The following is a 15,193-nucleotide window of genomic DNA, read 5'->3' on the forward strand; positions in this document are numbered from 1 at the left end:
CTCCCTTCCGTTCTTCCTTCAAAACTAATTTAGTGCTTTTCCAATTTGGGGGCCTTTTACATTTGGTGAATTAACCATTTAATTCCTCCAATTCTTTCTTCTTGTCAACCTTTGACCATTTTCCTGTTAACTCTTTCATTGGAAGAAACTGGATGATGAGGTTAATTGCTGACTGAGGTTAGGTATTATCATCGGATTCATGTTTCCCATGTTCTCTCCAGCCTTTCTCCCCTTTGCAGGAGGAGAGACAACTGAGATAATTGAAAGTGGAGTATATTTTTGTGATCTTGAGGGAAGAGGAGAAAGGAAGGGATATGGAAGAGAGAAGATATGATTAAGCCATTGTAGACACTGTTAAGAAATTTATTTGCAATTTTTTTGTTCATTTGTTAAGTAACATCATTCCTTAAATATGAAAGCAATCTTACAGGAATATGCAATAGTGTCTCACACAAAAATGACTCCAAAGCTCTCCTTGAAAGGTTGCCCCTTCTGGATTTCATGACCTCTCTTAAGGGTAAGAAGACACCACCAAAGAAGCCTCTGACCACAGGATCATTTGATCATTACTAACTGTACAGGAATATTTACAACAGTAAGACTGTGAAGTTGTGTAGTCTAGAGGGGAAGGAGCAGAAATGTGCAGAGGTGTGGGGAATGGTGACAGTGGAGGCACTGCCCATCTTCCCATGACTCTCTGAAACAGGCACGATGCAGATTGGTTTAGGGGCATGAAGGTGGGTCTGAGCAGGAGGACATGAGGAGAGGAGGGATGGCGGAATTTTATCTGGAGGCTTTCACATGGAGGGAAGTTTTGTGTGGTAGCTCTGGTGTATTAAAATAAAACATCAATTGTATGAGCATAATAGACATTCTAGTTCTTCACCAGCTGGGGATCTGTCACCTTATTTCCTAATGAACTCATGTGTTTTTCCACAGGTTGTTTTCACCCACTACCATTATAGACTGGTCCAGACCTCCTTATCCTTTTGTTTCCCACAGCCTATTTCAGTGCAAGTCCTCATTTCTATGAGACTCTGGGAGAACAGCATGCATTCTGGGCAGGGCTGGACACAGTGATGGGATGGAATGTGGTCTGGATGGGAAGTCAAGGGATGGATTCCAGGTTTGAGGATGGATTACAGCTGGATGCATTGATGGCTTAAGGCCAGAAAGTAGAAGGTGCTCTCTGTGTTTTGGTCACAGGGGATGCCTTCTAAAGGAGCCCTCTGCACAGGACTGTGTTAACAAATCATCTGCCCTTGATGCTCAAGTTTGTTCCTCCAACCTAGAAACTTTTGAACACTGGTGTAGTTTCTCCATGTTGGGAAGGCTTAGGGGTCGGGAACTTGCAAAGGACCCAGTTACTCATCCTCTTTTATGCCCCTTGGGATTCTACAGAAAAGCATTCTCTGCTCTCTTCTCCTGGCTAAGGGCTCAGGAGAATTTCCTCAAGGGAGCCTGAAATCTGCACTCTCCAGTTCCTTGGCAAGCAAACAACGGCTTACCCTACTGCCTGCTTACCTCTTTTTCCTTTTCCCCTTGGTAATACATTTGAGGGATCTAAGAATGCCAGAACAGGAATTCTCCAGGCCCAGTAAATAAGAACCATTCTGTCAATTTCTGCATTTTTTGATATAGAAATCATACTCTTTTAACATCTACAACCTCTTCCACCAGGAGCTTTCTCTGATAATGACCTTGGTTCAAGCAGCATGAGTGATTTTCAGATGGTGTACGTTCAGTCAATGTATGATTTATGCCAGGAGAAGTGGGATAGTACCCTTTTTGGAAGGGCTGCAAAGTCAAATTACTTACATTCTCAAAATGGGGACGCATGAGAGGACCCACAAAGCAGAGGTTCACCTATGAATCGGCCAGTATCTGATCTAACAGCTCTGGTTACATAGCATTCTGGTTACATAACATTTAAAGCTTTTGGTTACAAAACATTTCGAGCTTTTGTTTAATTACTTAGTCTTTGTTTTGTCTTCCTTATTGTTAGAAGAGACATAAGAGAATTTCCATGGAAAATTCCAACTCAGACTCTACTCAGTGTTGAACTGATTTGTTATTCTTAATATATTTATTCAGCTGCAATCCCTAGTGTCCTTCCAGAGACTGATTAAAAGGCTCTTCTAATATACCAGAAAGATTAAGGGTCTTTACCACTTCATGTGCTGTTACTCAAATTTCTTAAAGTCATCTGAGGAGAAGTTAATGATTTTAGGAGGAGCAGTATTTTTTCAATGTAGATAAATAATATTTATTTCATAAAATAAATGATTCTGATGGCACTATTTCCACCCATGGAAGTCATTCTGGTTCTGTCTTCATGTCTGTCTATACAATGATCACCCTTCTGGGAGGAGGAAAATTCCCTTATGTAGAGCTCAACCCCAGCCCTTGAACCTTAAGGGTGTGTGTATTCTGAGGTGTTCAAGCATCTCCCCAATAATGTGGAGATGTAGCAGAAACCCATTTACCTGATATAATGCTATCGGACTCCACAAAGCAACATTTCATTGCTTTGAAATAAAAAAATTAATTAAAATAAAACCATAGGTGGATTCACAAAGAAACTGTGTAAGCATTTGTAAATATAGTAATAAATGTATTACTTATAATTTTTGAATTATAAGTAATATATTAAACCACTATTTCTAGTTTCATTAACTTTATACTCCCCACAATATTAAGTAAGAAAATTACTGACTCTCGACTTCTCACTACCTGTTCTCTTGTTTCTCTTCTCCATCTGTCTGCTATGCCATTATTTCTACCCTCATGAGACAGTACAAGTGCTCAGAATAAGAACTAAACTCCCAGGCTTCACTTATACCAACAACAGAGGTCATGAGGGATCCCAAAGCACTCCAACACCCACTTTCTCTGACCTGCTTTCTCCCACTAAGGAGTGTCAAAGGAGAACCCTATACTTTCAGAGTAAAATGCCGTCTCCTCCATGAGGGGATAAAAGCGAGGCCAAGTTACTAAGTCCATAGCCACGTCTCTCTGGGCCTATGATGCTCCATTGAGGGTGCTCAAGTGGTGAATTGTCCACAAAGTAAGACAGCTTTCTCAGATCACCTCAAATCTATCAATAGGGATAATGAATGGGCCTCAGGAGCTTGAGTAAGTTTTGCTTATTCAGTTTTCTTCCATGACGAGAGGTCACCAGGGAGCCCAGTCACCACCTCGCCTAATTTTGACACTCACAGTTTCACCAACACTGTCTGCCTTGAATCCATATGAACTAACCTCATTATGTCCTCTGCTCCCATTTATGTCAGTCACCTAAATAGCCAGAATTCCAAGCTATCTCTCATTCCCCTTCTTCTAATTTCCATAAGTCTAACTTCCATATACCTCCTATTTGCTTCTTTTTATCTCAGATTCCAGTTCAGAAATGAGCATTCTCTTCATCATCACACACTCAGCAAAATCTGATTCCCCGGAAACCTTCTCATGCAGTGGCTGTTTACTTTTTCTTACTGCTCTGTGAATATAGGTAAGTCTTTTCTCCTTGTTTTAGTTTCCAGGCCATTCTTCTCACTTCCTCACAACACAAAGGAAGTGGCTCCAAATTTCATGTCATCAGGCCTTAACACGATACCTCACTGCTGCAGTCATACCTACATCAAAGTTAAACTCCCCCTTTCCAATGATTATAGTTCCTCTCTCTTGTTTCAAGGCCAGTCTCATCTTGAACCTTGGTTATTTTTAATATGCCCTGAGCTGAAGTCTCAAACTTCATGAAACTGAAACTTAACTTTTCATCCTTCCCCTTAAACCTGTTCTATACAGCCTTTCTCTTCTCAGTTGCTTTCTTTTTTCATGTGATGCATCCGATCATTTGGGAAATCATATTAACATGTAAAGCATCTGTACAAAGTCCTTCAGTTAACTGGCCTGCTTTCTGTCCAGCTACCAACTCACACTCTGAACTGGCAACTCAGTTTCACACTTCCATTCCAGGCTCCTTCTAGGTGTATTCTGTATTTCAGCTTCCTCCACTCTGCGGTATCCCTGCAGACACTCTCCGTTTATAGCACACATAAATAACCATAATGTATGAACACCCACTTCTCCCACCCTTCCTTACTCCATTCTCTTCATCCATTAGGATTTATGTCATTCTTAAATATTGACTGTCATTTCAACAGGAAGGAGAATAAAGAGTAGACAAACAGGTATTTGTCTGTTCATTCTACCCTCTTTTACCAGAAGCCTATATTAATCAGTAAGTCCTCTTCTATATCTAAAATTCTTCCATTTTTAATTTTATCCATAATTTACAAAATAATAATATCAGTAGATTTAGCTTTTAATATGTACCTTAGCCTTTATTAAACTCTGTTTCATAACAGAAGCTGTTGTCTAAGATTATTTTCGGAAAATTAGTGTTTGTGTTCTACCTTAGGACACAATGGGTGGTATAAACATTGGTCTAAAGAGTCCTGAGTCTGAGAAAGTGGTTCTTTGACAATATCTGACATTACAAACAGACTTTAAGAGCTGGAGTTTTTATAATACTGTCCTTTCATCCTTTGATTCAGACACTTGCTTTTAAGAAAGACTTTAGTCACCAGATTTGAATTGCTGGAAAAAAAAAATCCAACAATCTTTGCCTCATGATTTTTAATAACCTGCTTAAGTTTGTCAGTACGCTGTACAAACCGATCAAATGTATGAGTAACAAAGACGAGAACAAATTGAAAGCAGGAAGGTATATTTATGACTAATCTATTATATAGGGGTCATGCCTAGAATAAATAGAAGAGTTAAAGAACGATTCCTAAATAGAATAAGAAGATGTAGGCTTCTCTCACATGGAAGTGATAAACTTGAATAAAATATTTAAATCGTCACATAACAGAATGAGAATTTAGACATCTGAATAATTCCAATATCAAAGCACAAATTTAGTGGAATTCAATAGGTTTTCATAACAGAAAAATTTTAGAACTATTAGTAGAAAGAGATGTAGGAACTACACCCTTACTTTGATGAATTAAGAGAAATTGCTGTTTCAACATAAAAATAAAGCTGGCTCTAAGAATCTTCTTTAGGGGGCTATTAGAGATGACCCTCCTAGGAAAACTCAAGTGTTATTGATACCTTAGAAATATCATTAGTGAACATTTTATTATTTTGAGTTAAGAATTTTTTTTTCAGTTTCTTAAAGACAAGAAAAAGTTATCTATAGTACCTCTGTTGATTTTTAAAATAATTAAGTTGTACAGCATGTTCTCCAATTCGGAAAAAAGTAATATAATAGGGCAATTACAATTTAGTTTTCAATTCATCATCATTCAAAACCGTGGGCTTTTGGTACATATCTTTGCACTCATTTTTCTTCCCTTTGACTTTTGTCTCTATAAGCTCGGTTCCTGAAGAGGCATTTTCACCGGGTAGATGACACTTCCTCAAAAGAATTAGGATGATTAAGGCTGGAACAAAGCTTGATCCTCTTAATGCTGCCGGCAATCCAAGGTAGATGTATCTATTTTTTTAAAAGTTAAAACATATTAAATATTACATAGACAGTGTGGTTAGTGCAAACTAAATTTGTATATCTTTATATTTTATTCTGATAAAAACAGCAGCTGATAGTTTTGCATGCTGATCTTATATAAGCAACTTTACTAAACTCTCTTATTAATTTCTTTTTTTTTTTTTTTTTTTTTTTTTTTTTTTTTTTTTGAGACAGAGTCTCGCTCTGTCGCCCAGGCTGGAGTGCAGTGGCGCGATCTCGGCTCACTGCAAGCTCTGCCTCCCGGGTTCACGCCATTCTCCTGCCTCAGCCTCCTGAGTAGCTGGGACTACAGGCGCCCGCCACCGCGCCCGGCTAATTTTTTGTATTTTTAGTAGAGACGGGGTTTCACCATGGTCTCGATCTCCTGACCTTGTGATCCGCCCGTCTCGGCCTCCCAAAGTGCTGGGATTACAGGCGTGAGCCACCGCGCCCGGCTCTCTTATTAATTTCAGTATTTGTTAAAATGTTTTTGTTGGCCGGGCTCAGTGGCTCAGGCCTGTAATCCCAACACTTTGGGAGGCTGAGGCGGGTGGATCACGAGGTCAGGAGATCGAAACCATCCTGGTTAACAAGGTGAAACCCCGTCTCTACTAAAAATACAAAAAATTAGCCGGGAGCGGTGGTGGGCGCCTGCAGTCGCAGCTACTGGGGAGGCTGAGGCAAGAGAATGGCTTGAACCCAGGAGGCGCAGCTTGCAGTGAGCCGAGATCGTGCAACTGCACTCCAGCCTGGGCGACAAGAGACAGACTCCATCTCAAAAAAAAAAAAAAGAAAAAATGTCTTATGTATTTTTAAAAATTTCCCATTGAGAAAATCCAAATTTATTTTCATCTTTTCTAATGTTTTGTTATTGTTGTTATAACTAGCTTTTCATTGAATAGGATCTTCACCGCAAAATTAATACTGCTATTGAGAGCAGTGAATAGTATTTAGTAAGAACGCTTCCAAAGAATCTTCATGAATTATAATATATTGTGAGAGTTTCTTTAGATGACCTTGATCATATTAAGGAAGTTATTTTCTATTATGAGCTTGCTCAAAGTTTTAATCGTGAATGTGCATAATATAACCAAGTAACTTTTCTGCTTGTAGTCGGAAGAGTATCCAAGGTTTTCCACCTTTATTGTGTTAATTAGCGTCTATTACACCAATAGATTGTCTGATGTCTACCTATCCTTGCATGCTTAAAATAAACCGTATTTGTAATTTTTACACATTATTAGATTCAAGTTATCAATTTTTATGTAGAATTTTTGCATGTATAAGATTAGCCTACAAATTTTTTTCTTGTACTGAACTTGTCCAGTGTGATTATTAAGATTGTACTAGCTTTGTGAAATGAATTACAAAATTTTCCCTTTTTCTGTTTCTGAGAATAACTTGCATAATTTACGAATGAATCATCAGTTCATTGTAGGTTTTATCAGACTCTCCTGAAAAACATCTGAACTTGGTGCCTTTGGGAGATGAGCATTTTTGAAGGATTTACATTTTTAAGTAACTATAAAAATATTCATGTTTCTATAGATTTATAATAATATCTAGTAATATATAATTGTCTAGAAAAATATCCATTTAATATGTTTCTAAATTGTTATATCTAAAAATCCCTGTGTAAGTATTATAATATCTGTACTTATATTACCTTTTTCATCCTTAATGATGTTTTATTTGTGCCTCCTCTCTTTCTTTATTTGCCGTTCCACAGTATTGTTATTAGTAATACCTTTGCAACTTTACAAAACCATAGCTCTTTACTTTCTGATTCCCTCTATGGTATATAGTCTATTTATTAATTTCTGCTTCTCATTTCTATATTTCTGCTTCTAAAATTTGCTTTTATTATGAAACATTACTAGGATTCAGAAAAAAATGGACACCAGTGATTGGATCTAAGGCCTGCTGCAATCCAGTATAACCTCATTTTAACTTAACTAATTCCACTCGTAAATGCTCTACTTGCAAATAAGTTCACATTGTGAAGTTCTGAGTGAATATCAAATTTTGAGGAACACTAACCCCTGTACAAGGTGTTTTGCCTCATTAATTGGATTAAAGCGTTGAATCTGGATTTAGTCTCTTGACTTAGAAGTACCTTATACTTCTTTTGGAAGCTGATACCAGAAACCACTCCCCATTTTAAGACATAGAGCCTGTGAATTCAGCTTTGTTTACTCCTTTATGTTTCTGTTTAATTTCTGAAAAACTTGATGTTTAGGATGATGTTTTTATTGTCTTTTAACCAAGATATGTTCCTTTTGAATTTTAAAAATATATTGTATCATTTATTCTTGTTTGAGATAGGAAATATATCAATATGTAAATTATTGAGACATTTATCAGGTCGTTCTACATCATTTGTATATATTTTATTGTTCTTTTTCTAAATTCTAAGTTCATTAATTTTCAGCCTTTTACATGTAAATGTGTATATGTATATATTTACATACATATTGTTTTATACATATGTGTATATAAACATATATACCTATGTGTATATACATATGTGAATATATATTGCATATGTATATTTATATATGTAATACATCTATATATGTAAATATACATTATTTGTATACATATGTAAATAAATATGTATATATGTACTTATATGTATGTATTAATATACATATTCATATACATATATTTGTACATATGCAAACATATACATATGTGTATATATATTTATACATTTAAAGCTCTAAAAATCCCTTTGATTACTGGTTGGCTTGGCTTCATCCCACAAGTTTTCTTATTCAGTGCTTTCATTGACATAGAGTTCTAATTATTTAATTATGTTTATTGTAATTTATTATTTTAACCATGAGTAATTTAAGACTGCATTTTTTTACTACTTTTCAAACATTTGAGGTTTGGACATCTTTTATTATAGGTGAGCTCCATTATATCATTGCATTGTGAACAGAAAACAGGATTTATGTGGTATCAATACTTTTTTTTAACTTTTTAGTGGCATAGGTGCTGGTATTTGGGTTAACAATTATCCATGTATTCATGTAGATATAGATACAGATGTATTATAGATTCATATAGATTATATATATTCATTTACATTTATCTGTATATTCGATTACTCTTGTACAATTTGAAGTTGAAATATACTGTATCCTCACTCATTTTCATCTGTATTTAATATTCATTTGTGGCACAAGTATATCGAAATTTTTCATTCTGTAGAATTCTTCTTATAATTTTATAAATTTTTGTTTTGCATATTTGAGGTTATGTTGATAGATTTACATAGGTTCATAATGTTTCTATATTTTTGTCATGTTTTCCTTTTATTAGTAAGTAATATCCCTGTTTAACGCTATCAATTTTTTCCATTTAACTTATACTTTGTTTAAATCATTAATATAACTACAGAAGTTGATTTAGTATGTGTCTGGTATCTTTTTAAAATCTTATCTTCAATCATTTTATATTTTTGATCTGTCTCTTATAAACAACATATAGTTCAAATTTTGAAAAGTCCAGTATAAAAATTGCTATCCTTTAACAAGCAAGTTTAACCAATTTGCAAAATCACTTAGTCTTGTTTTTTAACTTATTTGTGTGGGGTTTTTTCTTAAGAATTACCATATTGCATTTTCTCCCCTTCTATTGGTTGAAATAAATCAAATTAATCATTTTTACTTTTTTTGCAAAATTGAAAGGTAATCAGAAGTTTGTTCTCAAGAATTGTAAAAGAGTCTATGATTTTACTTCATTTGTAAGTTAACAGGCTAGCCTGCCACAGTTTCAAGGATGCTAACAGAAGATACAAGACTCGTAGGTCAGGGACAAAGGACTTTTTTTCACTCGCAACACAGCAGTCAGCACAAGCTTCATTTTCAGGTTGGTTTTCCTTACCCTCCACATCCCCAAGTGGTGAGACAGAGGGAGAACCAGGTAAACGTTGTACACATGGTGGATTTGCGCCGCAGTTAGAGTCCTGAATTTAGGAAACCCCGATCTTTTTTTTTTTTTTTTTTTTTTTTTTTTTTTTTTTGAGACAGAGTCTGGCTCTGTGGCCCAGGCTGGAGTGCAGTGGCCGGATCTCAGCTCACTGCAAGCTCCGCCTCCCGGGTTCATGCCATTCTCCCGCCTCAGCCTCCCGAGTACCTGGGACTACAGGGGCCCGCCACCTCGCCCGGCTAGTTTTTTGTATTTTTTTTTTTTTTTTTTTTTTTAGTAGAGACGAGGTTTCACCGTGTTAGCCAGGATGGTCTCGATCTTCTGACCTCGTGATCCACCCGTCTCGGCCCCCCAAAGTGCTGGGATTACAGGCTTGAGCCACCGCGCCCGGCTGGAAACCCCAATCTTTTAAATGGGCTTCAAAAAAATCTGCCCAAACTTTGCCTCAGAGGCAGACATTTTCTTATCATCATGAACAACAAACTACCTGCCCTTTGTCTTTTAGAGAGACACTATTTATATCTTCTAAGGTCATTTACTGTTCCAACATCCTTGAAAATATAGTCCAGAAAAAATACTGTCAGTGCCCCTGCTAACAAGAAAAGCAGAAATGTAATGTAGGGGTCCATGGAGAATTGTCTGCCAACAATCTTTACCCTTATTTCCAGAATATCTTGGCTTCTGGTAGATTTTCTCATGGATACACCATTTCATTGACTAGTCTAATTGGTCTGACTAACAGAGAATGGAGCCAAGTCTGTTTAATGTGTCTCAAGCACCATTTGATTCAGGATACTATCAACAAGAATCCAAGCAGCAGGATGAGGCCAACCCTCAATAGTGATCCTTGGAGTTCCTCAACTGTGGTAGAAATCTACTGCATACATAGCATATAGCTGAGCTTCCCTCAACATCACTCCTGGGAAGCTCTGGGGGAAAGGGGAATGGATGCAGAGATGAATCTCCTGCTCTCTGCTCTCCTGATACTTCTTGATATATGTCCTTTTGCTGATCAAGACAAATATCTCAGAATGCTATAAACAATGGTAAATTGTTTTATACTGAATAAAGTAGCTTTATTATTGCCCCCATCAAGAGAAGTTAATTCAGATTTAAACAAAACTCAAATTTCCTAATGAAAAAGAAGATGAAAATAGAAAGAACAAAGAGTTTTATTCAAAATTAGACTTGTATTTACCAAGGAGAAGGCATTAGGAGACATGAAGAAGATTGTTTCAGCAAAATTTAAAGAGGGAGAAAAGATATGATTTTGGAGACCAGAGACGTGGTGAGAGGAAGTGAGGCTTCAGACTCGTGACATGATGAAATCAGGCAGGATAAAACAAAGAGCCTTTAGAGATCAATATAAATTGGATAGGCATCCATGGTATATATACAACCGTTACCTTCAATATTGTGTTGACTCTAAGAATTTAACAAACAACACTTTGAAAGCCAAGGTTAGGGAAGCCATGTATGCTTATATTTACCAAGCACTTGAGACATAATGGGAAAATAAATTCTAGTATGCAAATAAGGAATGGAGATATAACATCAGTATCTCTTCTGGAAATAAACACAATAGTATTCTTTTCACTTGACAAAAAAAAGTTAGGTATGAATGGTGCTGTGTTATGCACAGTCTATGCTTATAAAACAATTTTAAACCAATTATTATCTTTACCTGAAGGTGGTAGAATCATATATCCTGCATGCCCCTGACTCACCACATTTCAAAGTTCCCCAGTGTAAACATGTGGAATCCATTAAAGCGCCAAAATATATAGGTGCAGGAATGCCAGCTGCAATTAACAGGGAAAGAAAGATCTATCAACAAGAATTAAGATACTTATTTGGAAATATTTTGATTTTCTTTATTTGTACTGCAAAGTTTATCAAAACATAAATTTAATGGCCTAAATTTTATTTTTAGAAATGAGTTACTTACTGTAAAGTTTCTAAATTATTAAAAAATAAGTAATCTTATAAGTAAAAAATTATGCAACACAATTATTAGTAGAGTAAAACATTCAATTAAAGATTCTGAACTTTATATATTTTCTTAAATGTTTTGGGCCTATTATACGTACATTTTATTTGGGCAGAGCATTTTCTTTCATTTTATTTTCAAATCTTCAAAGAATAGTGTAATGAAGGTCAGACAGGGCCTTTTCAAGTAAAAGAGATGCTCTATCTCTTTGTGTGCTGCATTCTCATATTTATAATGTGCTTTTTACATACAGAAAGGACACTTGCTAGACTGTTTTTCTGAAATAATTATCTTGTTTGTCTAGTATTTAATATTGTTCCAATAGGATGTGGAAAAAAAATAACTATTTTTACCAAATACTCTTGTGCAAAATGTATGTAATCCCACACCAAGGGACTTCTCTTCAGATTTCATACACCTGAAAAGTAAATAAGTTTGTAAATAAAAGAAAAATAAAGATTTAAAACTATCATACTGTCTTGAAAAGGCCGGTTGTAAGCTAGTCACACATAATGAACATTCAAAATTTTACTTTCATGCTTACTTATTGGTTATTCAGGGTTTTATTATCCAGCTGGTAGCCTACACAGGAGCCCATTTCTGGTTACTGACACTTCACCTATCATTTTTTCTTATTAATACCTATTTTATTAGTTGGACGCGGTGGCTCACACCTGTAATTCGCCAGCACTTTGGGAGGCCAAGGCGGATGGATCACCTGAGATCGGGAGTTCGAGAGCAGCCTGATCAACATGGTGAAACCCTGTCTCTACTAAAAATATGAAAAATTAGCTGGGTATGGTGGTGGGTGCCTGTAATCCCAGCTACCTGGAAGGCTGAGGCAGGAGAATCACTTGAATCTGGGAGGCAGAGGTTGCAATGAGCTGAAATTGCATCACTGCACTCCAGCCTGGGTGACAGAGCTACACTCCATCTCAAAAAAAAAAAAAAAAAAAAAAAGAGATTGTTTTTAATAACACAGAAACTAGATACACTAAAAATATTCAGTAAGAATAATAATAAATAAATTGTATACAGTTCTTATTAAAATTAGGAAAGAACAAGAATACTCACTATCACAACTATAGTTAAATCTTAGAGGTTTTAATTTATGCTACAAGAGAATTTTAGAAGTCTAAGATGCATAAGGTTTGGAAGTGAAAAGACAAAACTTGTCATATTTGCACATTGAAAAACTTACATAGAAAACCTAACAAAATCAACAAATTATTAGAACAAATAAGAAGGATGCTGGATAAAAAGCAAATTTTTAAAAACAGCAACACTCCTCTAAACCAGCAATAAACAACTAGAAAATATAAGAGAAAACAGTACCACACATATCCATATATACCTGTCTTTACTTATGTGTAGCGATGATAGAGATAGAGATAAATATGGACACACACACACAGACCTATCTGTCCAAAATCGTGCAAAATTTATATTTATAAGGGAGGGGTAGAGCAAGGAGCTAAATAGAAAGCTCCACCAATCATCCCTCCTGAAGGAACACCAAATTTAACAACTATCTGCATACAAAAAAACACCTTCGTACGAACGAAAAATCAGGTGAGCACTCACAATACCTGGTTTTAACTTCATATCACAGAAAGAGGAACTGAAGAGAGCAGGAAAAATGGTCTTGAATTGCCAACGCCAGCCCTCCCATCCCCCAGCAGTGGCCACATGGCATGGAATGGGACTCTGTGCACTTGGGAGAGGGAGAATGCAGTGATTCTGAGACTTCATTAAATCCCGTGCTGCCCTGTCACAGTGGAAAGCAAAACCAAGCTAAATTCAGCTGATTCTTACCCATGGAGGGAGCATTTAGACTAGCCATCGCCAGAAAGTAATCACCCAGCCCCACAGTTAGAACTTGAGTTTCAGCAAGCCTCGCCACCATGGACAAACGTGCTCTCCCTAAATAAACTTGAAAGCCAGTCTAGGCTGCAAGGACTACAACTCCTAGGCAAGTTCTAGTGCTGAGCTGGGTTCGGAGTCAATGAACTTGAGGGTTCCATCACCTATTGAGACACCAGCCAGGGAAGCTAATGAAGTGCTTGTGTCACCCTTCACCCAACCCCAGGCAGCACAGCTTGTGGCTCCAAAAGAGAATCCTTCCTTCCACTTGAGGAGAGGGGAGGAATAAGTAAAGAGGACTTTATCTTGCATCTGTGATACCAACTCAGCCACAGTAGGATAGGGCACTGGAAAGGGTCATGAGGCACCCGTTCCAGGCCCAAGCTCTTGGGTGGCATTTCTAGACAAACCCTGGACCAGAAGGGAACCTGCTGTCTTGAAGAGAAGGACTCAGTACTGGCAGGATACATCACCTACTGGCTAAAGAGCCCTTGGGGCCTGAATAACCAACAGTTATACTCAGGTAGTATGCCATGGGCCCCAGGTAAGACTCAGGTGTGCTATATTTAGATGAGACTCAGCACATTCAGAGCTGTAGTGGCTGTGGGGAGAGACTCTTCCTGTTTGAGAAAAGCACAGGCACAGGGAGCAAAGGAAATTCTGTCTTGCATCTTAGGTAACAGCTCAGCCACAGTGGGATAGAGCAGTGGTTTCCAAACCTTTTGCACCAGGGACTGGTTTTGTGGAACACGATTTTTCCACTGACCAGGCAGGAGTCGGGGATGATTTTGGATGAAACTGTTCCACCTCAGATCATCAGGCGTTAGTGAGATTCTCATAAGGAATGCGCAGCCTAGATCCCTCACATGTGCATTTCACAATAGGGTTCACGTTCCTATGAGAATCTAATGCTACAGCTGATCTGACAGGAGGCGGAGCTGAGGGGGTAATGCTCGCTACTCCCTCCTGCTGTGAGGCCAGATTCCTACCAGGTCAGGGTCTGGTAATATTCTGTGGCCCAGGTTGGGTAGCGACCCCAGGGGTAGAGCACCAAGCACATTTTTGCAGTTCCAGATTCTGGGCTTTGGGTCTTGGATGGCATTTCTGAACCTGCCCTTCTGGGCCACAGGAGAGCCAGCTGCCCTGAAGGGTGAGTCCTGGCCTGGCAGCATTCACACAGGCTGGCTAAAGGACTCATGTGCCTTAAGTAAACATCAGTGGTGGCCCGGGCAGTATTCCCTGTGGGCCTCTGGTGGTGGTGGTGGCCATGGGGTGGGGCTCCTCTGACTTTTGAAAGGGGAGAGAAGAGTAAAAAGGTGTTTCTGATAGTCTGAGTGCCACTTCAGCCACACTAGAATAGAATACAAGGTAGATTTGTATGATTTTTTTATCCATCCCAGGTTCCTGGATGGCATCTCTGGACCTTTCTGGGGACTGGGAAAACTCACAGCTCTGAAGGGAAAGACAAAAACATGACGGGATTACCACTGGCTGATTGTAGAGTTGGGCCTTGAACAAACATTGGTGGTAGCCAGGTAGAGGTAACAGTGGGTCTTGGGTGAGATTAGTGCTGTGCTAGATTCCAATCTAACCCAGCACAGTCCCAGTGGTGGTGGCCACAGGGGTGCTTGCATCACCCTACCCCCATTTCCTGGCAGCTTAGCACAGAGAGACGCCATTTGTTTGGGAGAAACTAAGGCAAAAGAACAAGAATCTCTTCCTGGTAATCCAGATAATTCTTTCGGATCTTGTCCAAGACCTCCAAAGTGGTAACTCTATGAGTCTACATGAACCACAGCATTACTGGGCTTGGGGGCCCAAGTCCTTTTGAATACCTGGAAAGCCTGCTCAAGAAGGATGGCACAAACAAACCCAGACTATGA

The 15,193-nt window shown here is 37.9% G+C and overlaps 1 protein-coding gene across 4 annotated transcripts in view; it reads right to left on the reverse strand.

The window, feature by feature from the left end:
* Window positions 1-348: 348 nt before the first annotated feature.
* The window catches only part of SLCO1A2 (solute carrier organic anion transporter family member 1A2), a 148,326-nt gene continuing 133,481 nt past the window's right edge, over window positions 349-15,193 (reverse strand). Inside the window, exons 14-16 of one of the 4 annotated variants that reach the window (XM_010361361.2) lie at window positions 11,801-11,865; window positions 11,142-11,259; window positions 349-5,506 (exon numbers count right to left, since the gene is read on the reverse strand). In XM_010361361.2, the coding sequence (XP_010359663.1) occupies window positions 5,287-5,506; window positions 11,142-11,259; window positions 11,801-11,865 (403 nt within the window). In that variant the 3' untranslated portion in view covers window positions 349-5,286. The remainder of the gene's footprint in view (window positions 5,507-11,141; window positions 11,260-11,800; window positions 11,866-15,193) is intronic. The other 3 variants (XM_010361363.1, XM_010361364.1, XM_010361362.1) reach the window with 3 other exon arrangements.

The sequence above is a fragment of the Rhinopithecus roxellana genome, chromosome 10 (genome assembly GCF_007565055.1).
Source record: "Rhinopithecus roxellana isolate Shanxi Qingling chromosome 10, ASM756505v1, whole genome shotgun sequence".
Lineage (NCBI taxonomy): Eukaryota > Metazoa > Chordata > Mammalia > Primates > Cercopithecidae > Rhinopithecus > Rhinopithecus roxellana.